The sequence below is a fragment of the Triticum aestivum genome, chromosome 4D (genome assembly GCF_018294505.1).
Source record: "Triticum aestivum cultivar Chinese Spring chromosome 4D, IWGSC CS RefSeq v2.1, whole genome shotgun sequence".
Taxonomy (NCBI): Eukaryota; Viridiplantae; Streptophyta; class Magnoliopsida; order Poales; family Poaceae; genus Triticum; species Triticum aestivum.
The window spans coordinates 416,724,141-416,736,847 of NC_057805.1; the positions used below are offsets into that span (position 1 = coordinate 416,724,141).

General features: G+C 50.0%; 1 protein-coding gene across 2 annotated transcripts; it reads left to right on the top strand.

Moving 5' to 3' along the window:
• Positions 1 to 707: 707 nt before the first annotated feature.
• LOC123098262 (beta-glucosidase 6) lies at positions 708 to 9,281 on the top strand. Of its 2 annotated transcripts, none has more exons than XM_044520209.1 (12): positions 708 to 1,278; positions 3,712 to 3,778; positions 6,770 to 6,828; positions 6,951 to 7,062; positions 7,134 to 7,205; positions 7,294 to 7,381; positions 7,505 to 7,760; positions 7,847 to 8,186; positions 8,274 to 8,305; positions 8,401 to 8,503; positions 8,600 to 8,708; positions 8,854 to 9,281. In XM_044520209.1, exons 1-12 carry the CDS (start codon positions 1,099 to 1,101, stop codon positions 9,026 to 9,028), a joined length of 1,593 nt encoding a protein of 530 aa, XP_044376144.1. In that variant the 5' UTR covers positions 708 to 1,098; the 3' UTR covers positions 9,029 to 9,281. The 2 variants fall into 2 exon arrangements, with proteins under 2 accessions (XP_044376144.1, XP_044376145.1); XM_044520210.1 differs by having other exon boundaries at positions 711 to 1,278; positions 6,951 to 7,026.
• The last annotated feature ends 3,426 nt before the right edge of the window (positions 9,282 to 12,707 follow it).

The window sequence follows — 12,707 nt, forward strand, 5'->3', positions numbered from 1 at the left end:
ATGGTTTGTGTGCTGCTACTGAGAGGAGTTGATCACTATTGCAAGGCCTTTTTCTTTTTTACCTTTTCTTTTTGTTTTCTCTTCGGGTTGTGTGCATCCTGAATGTCTTTATGACATATTGTTGATGTAGAGGCTGTGTGTAATTGGTATCTTCATGATATTAATATATCCCTGTCTTTTTTAAAACAAACAAACAAGAAGGCATGAACTATTGTGGTCTCGCACTGCGCACGAAAGATGTTTGGTGGGAGGAGCCTCCTAGCGGTTCTAGGGGGCAAGGGACTTTGTTATTGAAATCGACGTTCGGAAAGAAAAGAAATGTCCTTGCTACTCCACAACTATCCGCCGCTATTACTAGATCACGCTCGGTTTCTGCATCATTACGATGCACACAACCATACATTTACTAAGGTTCACACACCTTCTAAATTGCTGAAAATGCTATCTCCAAATGATTACACCATACAAAAACCTTATTTGACATTTTTTTTCATAGCATGAATTCTTTTTAGAAATATATAGATCTTGGTGGAAATATTTTCATTAATTACTTTGACAACATTTCCGGTTATTCAGAGGGACAATCTGCATAGCTGTTGCATGCCCCGATATGTACCGCGGCCGCTATGATTGCTCAATAACAAGGTTTGGTCAATCATCGGGGTGAAAAGGGAAGAAGAAAGGGACTCCTCTCCTGGCTTCCTCTTCACACCCCTGTTCCCGTCCCGGCCGCGGCACCCCGTCCCTAACCAGTAACCACCATCGCTTCAGCCTCCACACTTCATTGACTTAAAGCAATCGCCCAGTCCAGTACACCGATGGCTGACCGCTGACGCCAGATCGATCGGGAGCCCCAGCTCGCCGGTGAGTCCATTCTGGATCGGCTCATCGGTGGAGCCGTGCATGCCTCAGTTTCCTTCGTCACCATTATAAATACCGCCCCACCCACACGCCGGCGAACACATCGGCGCACACACACAGTCACGCACTAGGCATTTCTTTCTTTCCCCGTCCGTCCGTGCGTGCTCTCCGGAGCCCACGCACCACGACGTAGTACGCCTCCCCTCCCGCTTTCTCTTTCTCTTTCTCGCTCGCGGGATGGGGATAAAGTGGCCGGGCCAATGCGGCGCGGCGGCGTCGCTGGCCCTGCTTCTCGTCCTCCTCGTCGCCGCGCCGCCGCGGGGATGCGTTGCGGCTGCGGGGAGCGGCGGGGGAGGGCTCACGAGGGGCAGCTTCCCCAAGGGGTTCGTCTTCGGCACCGCCTCGGCCGCGTACCAGGTTCGTTGGCTGCCACTTTCCTCGATCTCTCTCGCTGGTCCGCCGCGCGTTCATGGATCTTGGCGAATCTGACATGATGGCGCCACTGATTTTTTTTTACTTCTGTCTTCGTGCATGCGCGCCAGTTCTAGTGCCACTGCCATGCATGTTGTGTCTGAGGATGAACAAGCGTACATGATCATATTTTACGCGTGCGGTTTTTAAGTTTTTCAACTTTGGCTGTTGCCCTCATTACATGTTATTAATCGAGGTCGTCGATGATTTGCTTGGAACAAATTGACGAATCTTTGGTTTGGATTCCTTGCAAAAAAAAAATGATTACTGCCTAAGATGCGTAGAGTATTAGTAGTGCGAAGAGCTCGAAGAGTATATACCCCGTCATAGCTAGGAGGAAGAGGACCATGCCCCTAAGCATCGTTGGCCTTGCTGTAAGCATCACCATGGGATGGGAGGGACATGGGAGCCTAGAGGCCAAGTGGTGGACAAAAAAGAGGTTGGAAGGAACAAAAGTTGTATTCTTGTCTTGTGGCCTTGGGTTTGCTTTCTGACGGTGGCCTTTTGGACCCTCCTCCTCGTCTGCAGCCTGCCTACCATCTCTGTTTGTGTATCCATCGGTCGTGCATAGGCCATCCACCTCAAGCATAAATTTCACCGTGGATGCGCGTACACGGCAAAGTTGCACACAAAGTTAAAGAAAGAAGACACTAGATTTTCATCCGAGGTGAAAAAGACATTGTCTGGCAAGCTAAATGTTTTTCACTCTTATAAACATGATCCACTCTCTCTAGGTCTCTCTGTCTCTATCTATCTCTTTCTTCAAATATTATTAAACTCCATTAACAGCACTAATTTTATTCTCCCAAGAAAGGAAATATTTGATGCGCGATTAAGTGTACTGCTAGACCCAGTGGCCCCTGCCAGATTTTGTGTAGCCAATTAATTACTGCCCAACTCATTGCCATCCATGCCAACAAGATTATGCAGAAGAGACCGGTCGTCTCAATCAAGGAGCAGGAGCAGGGGCAGGTACGCATGCATGCTCTACGTACCCGACCTGTCATCATCTCTCGGGACGGATGCATATATTCTCTTCTCCCGTGCCCCCTGTCCGTCGGCGCCGCGCTAGCTGCCTGCCTAGCCTAGCTGCTTGACCGTGGGTGCGAAACCTGCCGAAAACGACCGGAATTTTCCAAGGTTCACGGGCGGCACGCGTCCGGTGGAGAGGACGGTGCCCATTCGCGCGCGGCTCGCATGCCCCCACTGGCAGTGTAACCGTTCTCTTCCTCCCAAATCGTACGTTTGACCTGTGTTGTGTGGACGCACAACGCTGTCATGACGGGATCAATTATACGGAGTAGTACTGAATGCTACTTCAATAACGTCAAAGGTATTAGAAAACTAATGCATCGAAACCCTTCGCCGATCAAAAGCTTGAATGAAGACACCCGATCGGCCCGACTTTCCCAAATATCGGCCACCAGCCCTTTTCCTGTAGTACGGGTCTTGATTTCTTGTCTTATTTTTGTTTTAATCGTGGTGATCGCCCGGGAAGAAAGAAATGAATGAATGTACTTTTGGGAAAATGTAGAATAATACACCTACCGAGGCGAAAGCCGAGGGCGAGTTTCGTAGGTGGACGTATCGAACTAAAATAAGATCTAAGATTGAGTATCCTATTTCCATAGGCTCGAATGACCCATTCTCATAATAAGAATGTGCACGGTCTGGTTCGGTACGGAATGAACTTATAGTCTGATGATCGAGTCGATTCCATGATTATATGTTCATAACCTAGCGCCCATTTTCATTTTGGGCAGAACAGATCTACTAATTATTTTATTCCAGTTAGTAAGAGGGATCTTGAACTAAGAAATAGACCTAGCAGCTAAAAGAGGGTATCCTGAGCAATTGTAAGAATGGGGTTCATTGATATTCCTAATATAGTAGATGCCACATACAGTCATACTCAATTCGCGTATCCATATTAATTTTCACTCATTTAGTATAGTACTAAATCAACAACGATTAATATATATGGATTTGATTTTAAGACGAGCTCGACCTGCAGTTCATGGCTCGACCGAATAAATCTTCATTCTTCAAAATAAATCTTTTGTTGTTTTGTACTCCCTCTGTTTTTATTTACTTCGCATATTAGCTTTGGTCAAAATCAAACTTTATAAAATTTGACAAAGTTTATAGAAAAAATATTAACATATACAATAACAAATCAATACATTTAGATTCATTATTGAATATACTTTCACATCACATAGATTTGCTATTGTACATGTTTATATTCTTTTCTATATATAAATTTGGTCAAACTTTATAAAGTTTAGTTTCAGTCAAACCTAATATGCAGAATAAATAAAAACAAAGAGGTACTACTGAATAACTTGTCTTATGTTGTAATAATATCCACTTGTGCAGTACGAGGGGGCGGTGAAGGTGGACGGGAGAGGGCAGACCATCTGGGACACCTTCGCGCACACCTTCGGTATGTACTTTACTTCTCCTGTATTACTTCTCTACTCCTATAAAAGACTCAGTTGATGATGGTGGTGTGTCTGTCAACCATCATTTCCGACCATTAATCTGCATCTAACGACTATGGGGTAAGTTATGCTATTTTTACAACACTAGCCCACTTCTCTGCTTCAATTTGCAAAAAAAAAAAACCTTAGTATCTTCAAACCAACCACATCCCTCCCTCACCTCATCAAAATAGCTCGAGGAATATATTTTAAATGAAACATAATATATTTTTAGTGATAAATGTATATCAAAGAGTGTTTTCTTTTAAATTTATGACCAAATAGTATTTTACGTTAAATCCGTTGCAACGGATAGGCACATTGCTACTACCACTAACCAGAGACAGTACCCCAAAGCTAGTCCTCTCAGTGCCTACAGCTACAGTGCAGCCACGTGCATCGTTAAGAGCATCTCCAGCCGTTGGCCTCCCAGGAGGGGCTAAAAATCGTCCCTGGGGGCGCACCGGCGCTAAACCGCGCGCTGGGGGCGTGATGCCCCCAGTTGCGGCACCCACGTTTTTTTGAAAAACTTAAATACGGCGCAAACACGGCTCAAATTTAACGCAAACATCGGCAAGTTCGTTCAAATTTAAACATATTTTATAAAAAAAGAAAAAAAACTACTAGGGGCTGCTCCTTGCCGTCTCCATCGCCGTTCCTCGCCATCTCCCTCGCCGCTCCTCGCCCGTCCTTGCAGTTCTACATGCCGAGGAGGCTGTAGAACCGCGTGTACTCGCCGCCGTCGTCATCGTCATCGTCGTCGCCGCCGCCTCCTCCGCCGCCGTCCCTGCTGCATCCCTCCCCTGGTTGGCGCGGCGGGTTGGACGGTCCGGGGGCGTCCTCGTCGTCGTCGCTGTCGAGGATCACGGCGCCGTGCTCGTCCTCGCGCCCACGTTTGTGGGCTTGTATCTCCTCCAGGGCCCGGCGCTGCCGGACCAACTCGTCGCGGTAGTAGTCGTCCCGCGCCCACTGTAGGGCCTCCTCGTCGGAGAAGCCACGTCGGGCTATCTCCTCGTACTCCGAGGGGAGGCCGGGCTTCGGCTTGGGCTCGACGAGGACGAAGCGGCCGGAGGGGGGTGGAGTCGCCGATGCGGACGCCGGAGCGACGGGTGCGCGCGCTGACAGGCGTGTCCTGGGGCTCCGGCTTGACGGGGCGGAGGCAGGGAGAGCCGGACGAGCGGCCGGATGAGGAGGAGGACGCCCCGGGCCACTCCATGCGCCTCGGCGTCCAGGAGCTCCCACGGCGGCGTGAGAAGGACGGGGGAGAGGGGTACTCGAGGCGCGGCATGTTGCCGCCCTCGATGTACTCGAGGACGGCCTCCAACGTGCGGCCGGGCACGCCCCACCACCGGCGTCGGCCCTCGGAGTTGAGCCTGCCGGAGGGCACGACGCCGTTCGTCGCCTCGAGCTGTTCGGCATGGCGGCGGCGGAAGTAGGGCTCCCAGAGCGGGCTGTCGGGGGCGTACCGCGGGCCTTCCCTCGCCGCCCGCGGCAGGGACGCGCGGATACGTGCGATCTCCGCACGCCGCGCCGCCCCGGTGGGTGGTGGTGGCACCGGCACGCCGCCGGCGCTGATCCTCCACGCCCCGGGCACCCGCATGTCCGGCGGGACCGAGTACTCGGCCTCGAAAAGGAGGCGAGCCTCGTCCTCGTGAAGATGGCGGCGCCCGAAGCCATTCGCCGCCGCGCCCTCGCCTGGGAAGCGCTCGGCCATTCTTCTGAGCTGGAGACGGCGAGAGGAGGCGAGGGAGGAAGGGGAAGAAATGGGCGCGTCGGCGGTGGAGGATCTGTGCGTGTCTCCAGCGCGCTGGTGGTCGGCTTATATAGGCGGAGGCGCCGCGTACTACGCGTGGCCGGCGCGTTACGCGTGGCGGGCGAGGGGACGCGCGTCGCCCGGCCTTCACTGCGCCGCCCGTGAGGCATCAATGGAGGTTGACCGGCGCGGCAGCGCGCGCAGCTTTGGCATTGATTCGCCGCGGGGAACAAGGCGACGAGGACAACGAAGCGGCGAGAAGAGAGTCGAGTCGCTGGCAAGGGGGGCCCGCGGCTCTTCGCGCCAAAAACGATTCGCCCGGCGCCCCCGAGCGCCCCCAGCGCGCCGGATTCGGGTTGGGTCCGCCGGCGGCAATTTCGGCCCGAGCTGGCGAAAACTGGGCCCTTGGAGGTGCGACTGGGCCATTTTTTTGACGCCGGCGGCCAAAAAATCGCCTGGGGGACTTTGTTGGGGTGCGGCTGGAGATGCTCTAAGAATAAGGGCTTAGATGCTCGTAATTTACCATCGCAACGTGCACCGCCGCACTAGGATACACGTCAGTGACTGGATAAGCTAGACGTCAACTCACGATAGAGACACAAACATGCCTGGCCGGCCTGACATTCAGTGCCGTGTAACTTCTTTCCTTGGATTACCCGTTTGTGTCAACCGAGTTACAAGCGCCACTGCCTTGGGTGCAAGAAGCTTTACCACCACGTAAATGGAGCTCCCATCTCTGTCAAGGAATGGTGGAACGCCTCAGCGCGCAAGTCCAATCATTGGGTCGTGGTCATATTCATATCGCGGCACTAACTAGCAGTCTCTCTTTCCCCGCCGAGTCTAAGCCAGCTTTGACCGAAAGTGCCCCCGAAGTTAGTGTTCCTTGTTTGTTGCAATGCTTACTTTCTCTTAAAAAAGCGTGGATATGTAGTGGCGCAAAGCAAAACACATTGTGCATGCGCGCCCTGATTGATGTGCATGTCCCACCTACCACCCCTTCTGCACTCACCAGATTTGCATTCCAAGCAGTGGAGTACATCGACAAGGCAGCGCTGATCTAGCCATACTGTGTTTAGTTCAGTTTGAGAATGTATCTAATAAGCTGAAATTGTGGGCAAGGATTAACTGAACTCGCTGCATTAGGCAGCCATCATTAACTGAACGGTGCTTCTGCCTCTTCCCCCCTTCTCTCTATGTGCAGGAAAGATCACTGACTTCAGCAATGCGGACGTCGCGGTGGATCAGTACCACCGTTTCGAGGTGAGCACTACGTTACATCCACTGATCTGTATAGGAGTAGTGTTGTGTAGCGTAGGAGGTCTTGCGCATCTCGACGTGATTGCTGCTTTGGGAATGATGCATGGTGGTTTCTTGTCTGTCAGGAGGACATACAGCTGATGGCGGACATGGGGATGGACGCGTACCGCTTCTCCATCGCCTGGGCCAGGATCCTCCCAAGTAGGCCGCCCATCTCCACCTCAAATCATCAGATTTGTCAGTGATCTCAGCCAGACCGCTCTCTGCCCTGACATGTGCAAACGTTCTCTGAGTGTGTCTTTTTTCAGATGGCGTTGGTCAGGTCAACCAGGCCGGCATCGACCACTACAACAAACTCATCAACGCACTGCTCGCTAAAGGCGAGTGCAATCGCAACACGTACCTATCTGCATTTGTAGTCCTGCTTGATCGGCACTGACACATGTGAAATTCATACATATCTTGCAGGGATTCAGCCATATGTGACCCTGTACCACTGGGACCTCCCCCAGGCCCTGGAGGACAAGTACAACGGGTGGCTCGACAGGCAGATTGTGTGAGCACACGCCACCCTAGCTCTTAACCTGCAACTCTTCTTGCAACTTAACCAACGGTAGATTCACGGCTTACAGTAAGCGCATGATTTCTCCATGGTAAAAACAAATGGTTAAAAACGCAGGGATGACTTCGCGGAGTACGCCGAGACATGCTTCGCGGCGTTCGGCGACAGGGTGAAGCACTGGATCACGGTGAACGAGCCGCACACGGTGGCCATCCAGGGCTACGACGCCGGGCTGCAGGCGCCGGGGCGCTGCTCCGTGCTGCTCCACCTCTACTGCAAGTCCGGCAACTCCGGCACCGAGCCCTACATCGTCGCCCACAACTTCATCCTCGCCCACGCCGCCGTCTCCCACGCGTACAGGACCAAGTACAAGGTGATCGTCCGTGCAACCATCCCCATAGACGATGCGGATTCATATCCTGACCATGTCCACTGTCGCACTGTTGGAAACTGCTGCAGGCGGCGCAGAACGGGGAGCTCGGCATGGCGTTCGACGTGATGTGGTACGAGCCCATGTCGTCCGCCGCGATCGACGTCGAGGCGACCAAGCGGGCGCAGGAGTTCCAGCTGGGGTGGTTCGCGGACCCCTTCTTCTTCGGCGACTACCCGGCCACCATGCGGAAGCGGGTCGGGGAGAGGCTGCCGAGGTTCACGGCGGAGGAGGCCGCGCTCGTCAAGGGGGCGCTCGACTTCGTGGGCATCAACCACTACACCACCTACTACACCAGGCACAACGACACCGACATCATCGTCCGGCTGCTCAACGACACCCTCGCAGACACCGGCACCATCAGCCTGCGTCAGTCACCTCTCTGAACCCCCCTCAAGTTTTTACCCTCCCGTTCGTGGTGGAAATGAGAATATTGATGTTTTTGGCGATTTGCAGCATTCAAGAACGGCAGAGCGATTGGGGATAGGGTGAGTCCGGCATGCACACATTATCTCCAAGATTATCGTGCTAGTAAACTGTAAAACTGTATGTGATTGAACTGAAGAGTGATGCTACTATGCAGGCGAACTCGATATGGCTGTACATTGTGCCCAGAGGGATGAGGAGCCTGATGAACCATGTCAAGAACAGGTACAACAGCCCGCCAATCTACATCACCGAAAACGGTAAGAGCATGAGGAGCCTGGATTATGATCCTGCAGCTAAATAGATATGAGATTCAGCGCTCTAACAGTGTGTGATTGCTGATCATGCTGGTGCAGGGATGGATGACAGCAGCAGCCCCTTCATTGCCCTCAAGGACGCCCTCAAGGACACCAAGCGGATCAAGTACCACAACGACTACCTCACCAATCTGGCCGCCTCCATAAAGTATTGCACTCTACTACTACCACTTCTGAATTTCTGCCAATTTTCACATTGCCATGGCTGCATTTTTAGCAAAAAAAAGTGCACGGTTTGCGCAATGTTTGTTTCAGTAAGAGTCTTACGTGTTTTGGTGTGGTGGTTGATGCAGGGAGGACGGGTGCGACGTGCGCGGCTACTTCGCGTGGTCGCTGCTGGACAACTGGGAGTGGGCGGCCGGGTACACGTCCAGGTTCGGGCTCTACTTCGTGGACTACAACGATAAGCTCAAGAGGTACCCCAAGAGCTCGGTGCAGTGGTTCAAGAGCCTCCTCAGCTCCAGTTGAGATCGAGCTACGAGCACTTTGCTAGGTCATTGGTTTGTGCTCGTGTGCATGGTGTGGTTGCATGTATTGTCATCGTGTCTGTCTGTTGCTGCCAGTATGTTAGGATGATACACACGTCTGGGGTTTCAGAGTTAGAAGGTGTTGTCTTCATGGATTGTATAGCTTCTACTTGTGGTCCTTGGGCGTTTTCTTCGCAATATATACACACACACACAAGGGCAGACATATACCAATTGAAATATTTGTGTATACACACCGTGTCCAGTGGGTTTCCTGGTAGTGCTGAACTCGCTTTTCCGTCTCCTATAAACATCTGAACTGTATTTCCGTTACAAGTAACGGAAAGGGGAATATCCTGGTTCAGAAAAAAATGTATACACACACAGACACTCACACCAAAGTACAAAATACCTTTTTCTTTTCTTTCTACTACTCCCTCCGTTTCTAAATATTTGTCTTTTTAGAGATTTCAAATGGACTACCACATACGGATGTATATAGACATATTTTAAAGTGTAGATTCACTCATTTTGCTTCGTATGTAGTCACTTGTTGAAATATTTAGAAAGACAAATATTTAGAAACGGAGAGGGTAGAATACATCGTCACGTCCTGTCCAGCAAGCTCTCGCGTCGTTCTCCTCCCTGTGTCGGCCTTGCTGCTCGGCGTGAAGATCCGCGAGATCGATGACAGGTGGTTGAGGATGCGGGTGTGTTGGCACAGGGCGTCGCCATCCTAGGTGTGGCGGCCCTGGGTGTGGCACGCTCGGTTGCCGGTTAGACGGTCGGTCATCGTCGGTGGGTGCAGCTCAATCAACTCCAGAGCTGGTGACGGCCATAGGGCGGTGCGGTGCTACGAGGTGCTACGAACGCACGACATGACTGATATGCACACGGTATGTGCCTAGGGACCTTCAAGCTTCAATGTTGTTGGTAGCCCGCCGCCGTTCCCCTAGTGGCAATGGTTGTGGCGGCTACTGCAGGTGGCCGGGAGGATCATAAGGATCCTTTACCTCTTGCATATAGTGGCTATTGCCTGTGGCTCGTACTGGCAATGTTGCGGGACGCGGCCGGAAGGCTGCTTTGTGGAGTTTGGCATCTCTCGCTGCGGCCAGTTTGCCTTTGTCATGCAATCTACGGATGGCGGCCTAGCGCAGAGGGTATGGTTGTGCAGCGACGGTTGTAGGATTTCTGGCCTAGCATATGAAGCTGCTGGGATTACGGAAAAATGGTGACGAACACATGATTGACCTTGATTTGGTGGTGCTTTTTGCGACCTGGTCTCGAGCCCCTAGGCAAAACCTCGATCTGACCCGGGTTGGTTATACCTGACAATAGCGATATTTTTGCATCATTGCTTTGTTGAAGGCATTGCTCGTATATGCTCGGACTTATTCTTCAAGGTGAAAACTTACTAGCTAGCCTCTAGTGGTTGGATTCGAGGCGCTTCAGAGTCGTTACCTTATTGAAGGTATTGTTGTTGGAAAACTCCGCAATCATTGTGGTGTATGAGATAGTTGGTGTGGATATAGTTGTTGTTGTAGTTTGGTCCGTCGTTGTTTTGATATCCTCGAGGTTCTCCCCTTTTTCCTTGCCTAGGCAAATATTCGATCTTGTATGATTTTGCTATTTGCCGGCGTGTTTTCTTTTTTGTGTGTGTATTCATTGATGTTGGTTGTGTGCATTCTAATTATGCAGATGTTAGATGTATGCCAATTACTTTTGTATCCTCTTAATGCTTCATTATGAGTCAATAAATCCAAAAAAACCAATAAATGTATCGTACAAAGAAATCCAAAGCATCGCCCTTTGGCGCTAACACTCCCACTACCACTACAATGAGAAATGACACGCCCTATCAAATCTTGAGTTCAGAATGGCAAGGAGGCGAGACACATGGCGTCAAGAGTGCTTCTTGAGCAATGTCGGGTACCTCCAATGGACTAGCGTAACTTTGGTACAAACCGAATCAACGCCTCCCTCATACGCCTACAGTAGTCGGCAAGTGGATGGCAGAACCGGCTGGACCTGAGAAATTTGTTGTCTTGGAAGCACTGGCAATGGTATACATTGCACGCTTGAAGTTAAACCCGGGCATAAGAACTGAAGACCAAAGGCCGAACTCGTAATGATCGAGATCGAATCCATGTAGACTGGCCTATAAAAGACGGAACTAAAATCGGTCATCAAAACTGAATGACCAGATTAAGTTCGGGGGGATTGCCCTTCTTCTCTGGATGACCGGATAACTTAGATAGGCCAAATTAACACAATTCTCTCGATGTTTATGGCACAACTAGCACAACTCCTCCTCTTCTATGGATGTTTATGGCACAATTTTGGTTGAATACACCTATTGCATACGAATTTTTGGGGCATACACCTGTTATACATACATGTTGTCTGAATTCTGCTTGCATACACCTGTATTGTAATGTGCATGAATCTAAGTTGTAGTGCGGAATTCCGTCTATTTGATTGGGATAGATCACCATCCTATAAAGACCGAAGACCAAATAGTGGGGAATTGAGAAGACCGAAATAATTTCGGTCATCTCAGTCGCTCGCCTAAGATGAGTCACTGAAGACCGTATTTTTGAAAGACCAAAATTACTGGACCGAGCAAATCCAAAAGATCGTACGCCCGGGCGTACCTAAAGCCGTGTGATGTCTACTGATGTTTACTACACAACCTTCTTCTTATAGACGTTGTTGGACCTCCAAGTGCAGAGGTTTGTAGGACAGTAGCAAATTTTTCTAAAGTGGATGACCTAAGGTTTATCAATTCATGGGAGACGTAGGATGAAGATGGTCTCACTCAAACAACCCTGCAACCAAATAACAGAGAGTCTCTTGTATCCCCAACACACCCAATACAATGGTAAATTGTATAGGTGCACTAGTTCGGCGAAAAGATGGTGATACAAGTGCAACATGGATGATAGATATAGGTTTTTGTAATATGAAATTATAAAAACAGCAAGGTAACTATTGATAAAAGTGAGCACAAACGGTATTGCATTGCGTTGAAACAAGGCCTAGGGTTCATACTTTCACTAGTGCAAGTTCTCTCAACAATAATAACATAATTGGATCATATAACTATCCCTCAACATGCAACAAAGAGTCACTCCAAAGTCACTAATAACGGAGAACAAACGAAAAGATTATGGTAGGGTACGAAACCACCTCAAAGTTATTCTTTCTGATCAATCTATTCAAAAGTCTGTAGTAAAATAACACGAAGCTATTCTTTCCGTTCGATCTATCATAGAGTTCGTACTAGAATAACACCTTAAGACACAAATCAACCAAAACCCTAATGTCACCTAGATACTCCAATGTCACCTCAAGTATCCGTGGGTATGATTATACGATATGCATCACACAATCTCATATTCATCTATTCAACCAACACAAAGAACTTCGAAGAGTGCCCCAAAGTTTCTACCGGAGAGTCAAGACGAAAACGTGTGCCAACCCCTATGCATAAGTTCACAATGTTACGGAACCCACAAGTTGATCACCAAAACATACATCAAGTGGATCACGTGAATATCCCATTGTCACCATAGATAAGCACATGCAAGACATACATCAAGTGTTCTCAAATCCTTAAAGACTCAATCCAATAAGATAACTTCAAAGGGAAAACTCAATCCATCACAAGAGAATAGAGG

Excerpts from the sequence above, each read along its gene's own strand:
- LOC123098262 (XM_044520209.1), top strand. The coding sequence starts at position 1,099 with ATGGGGATAAAGTGGCCGGGCCAATGCGGCGCGGCGGCGTCGCTGGCC. Across the intron at positions 6,829-6,950 it reads ATCAGTACCACCGTTTCGAG|GAGGACATACAGCTGATGGC; the intron begins GTGAGCACTACG and ends CTTGTCTGTCAG. Across the intron at positions 7,761-7,846 it reads CGTACAGGACCAAGTACAAG|GCGGCGCAGAACGGGGAGCT; the intron begins GTGATCGTCCGT and ends AAACTGCTGCAG.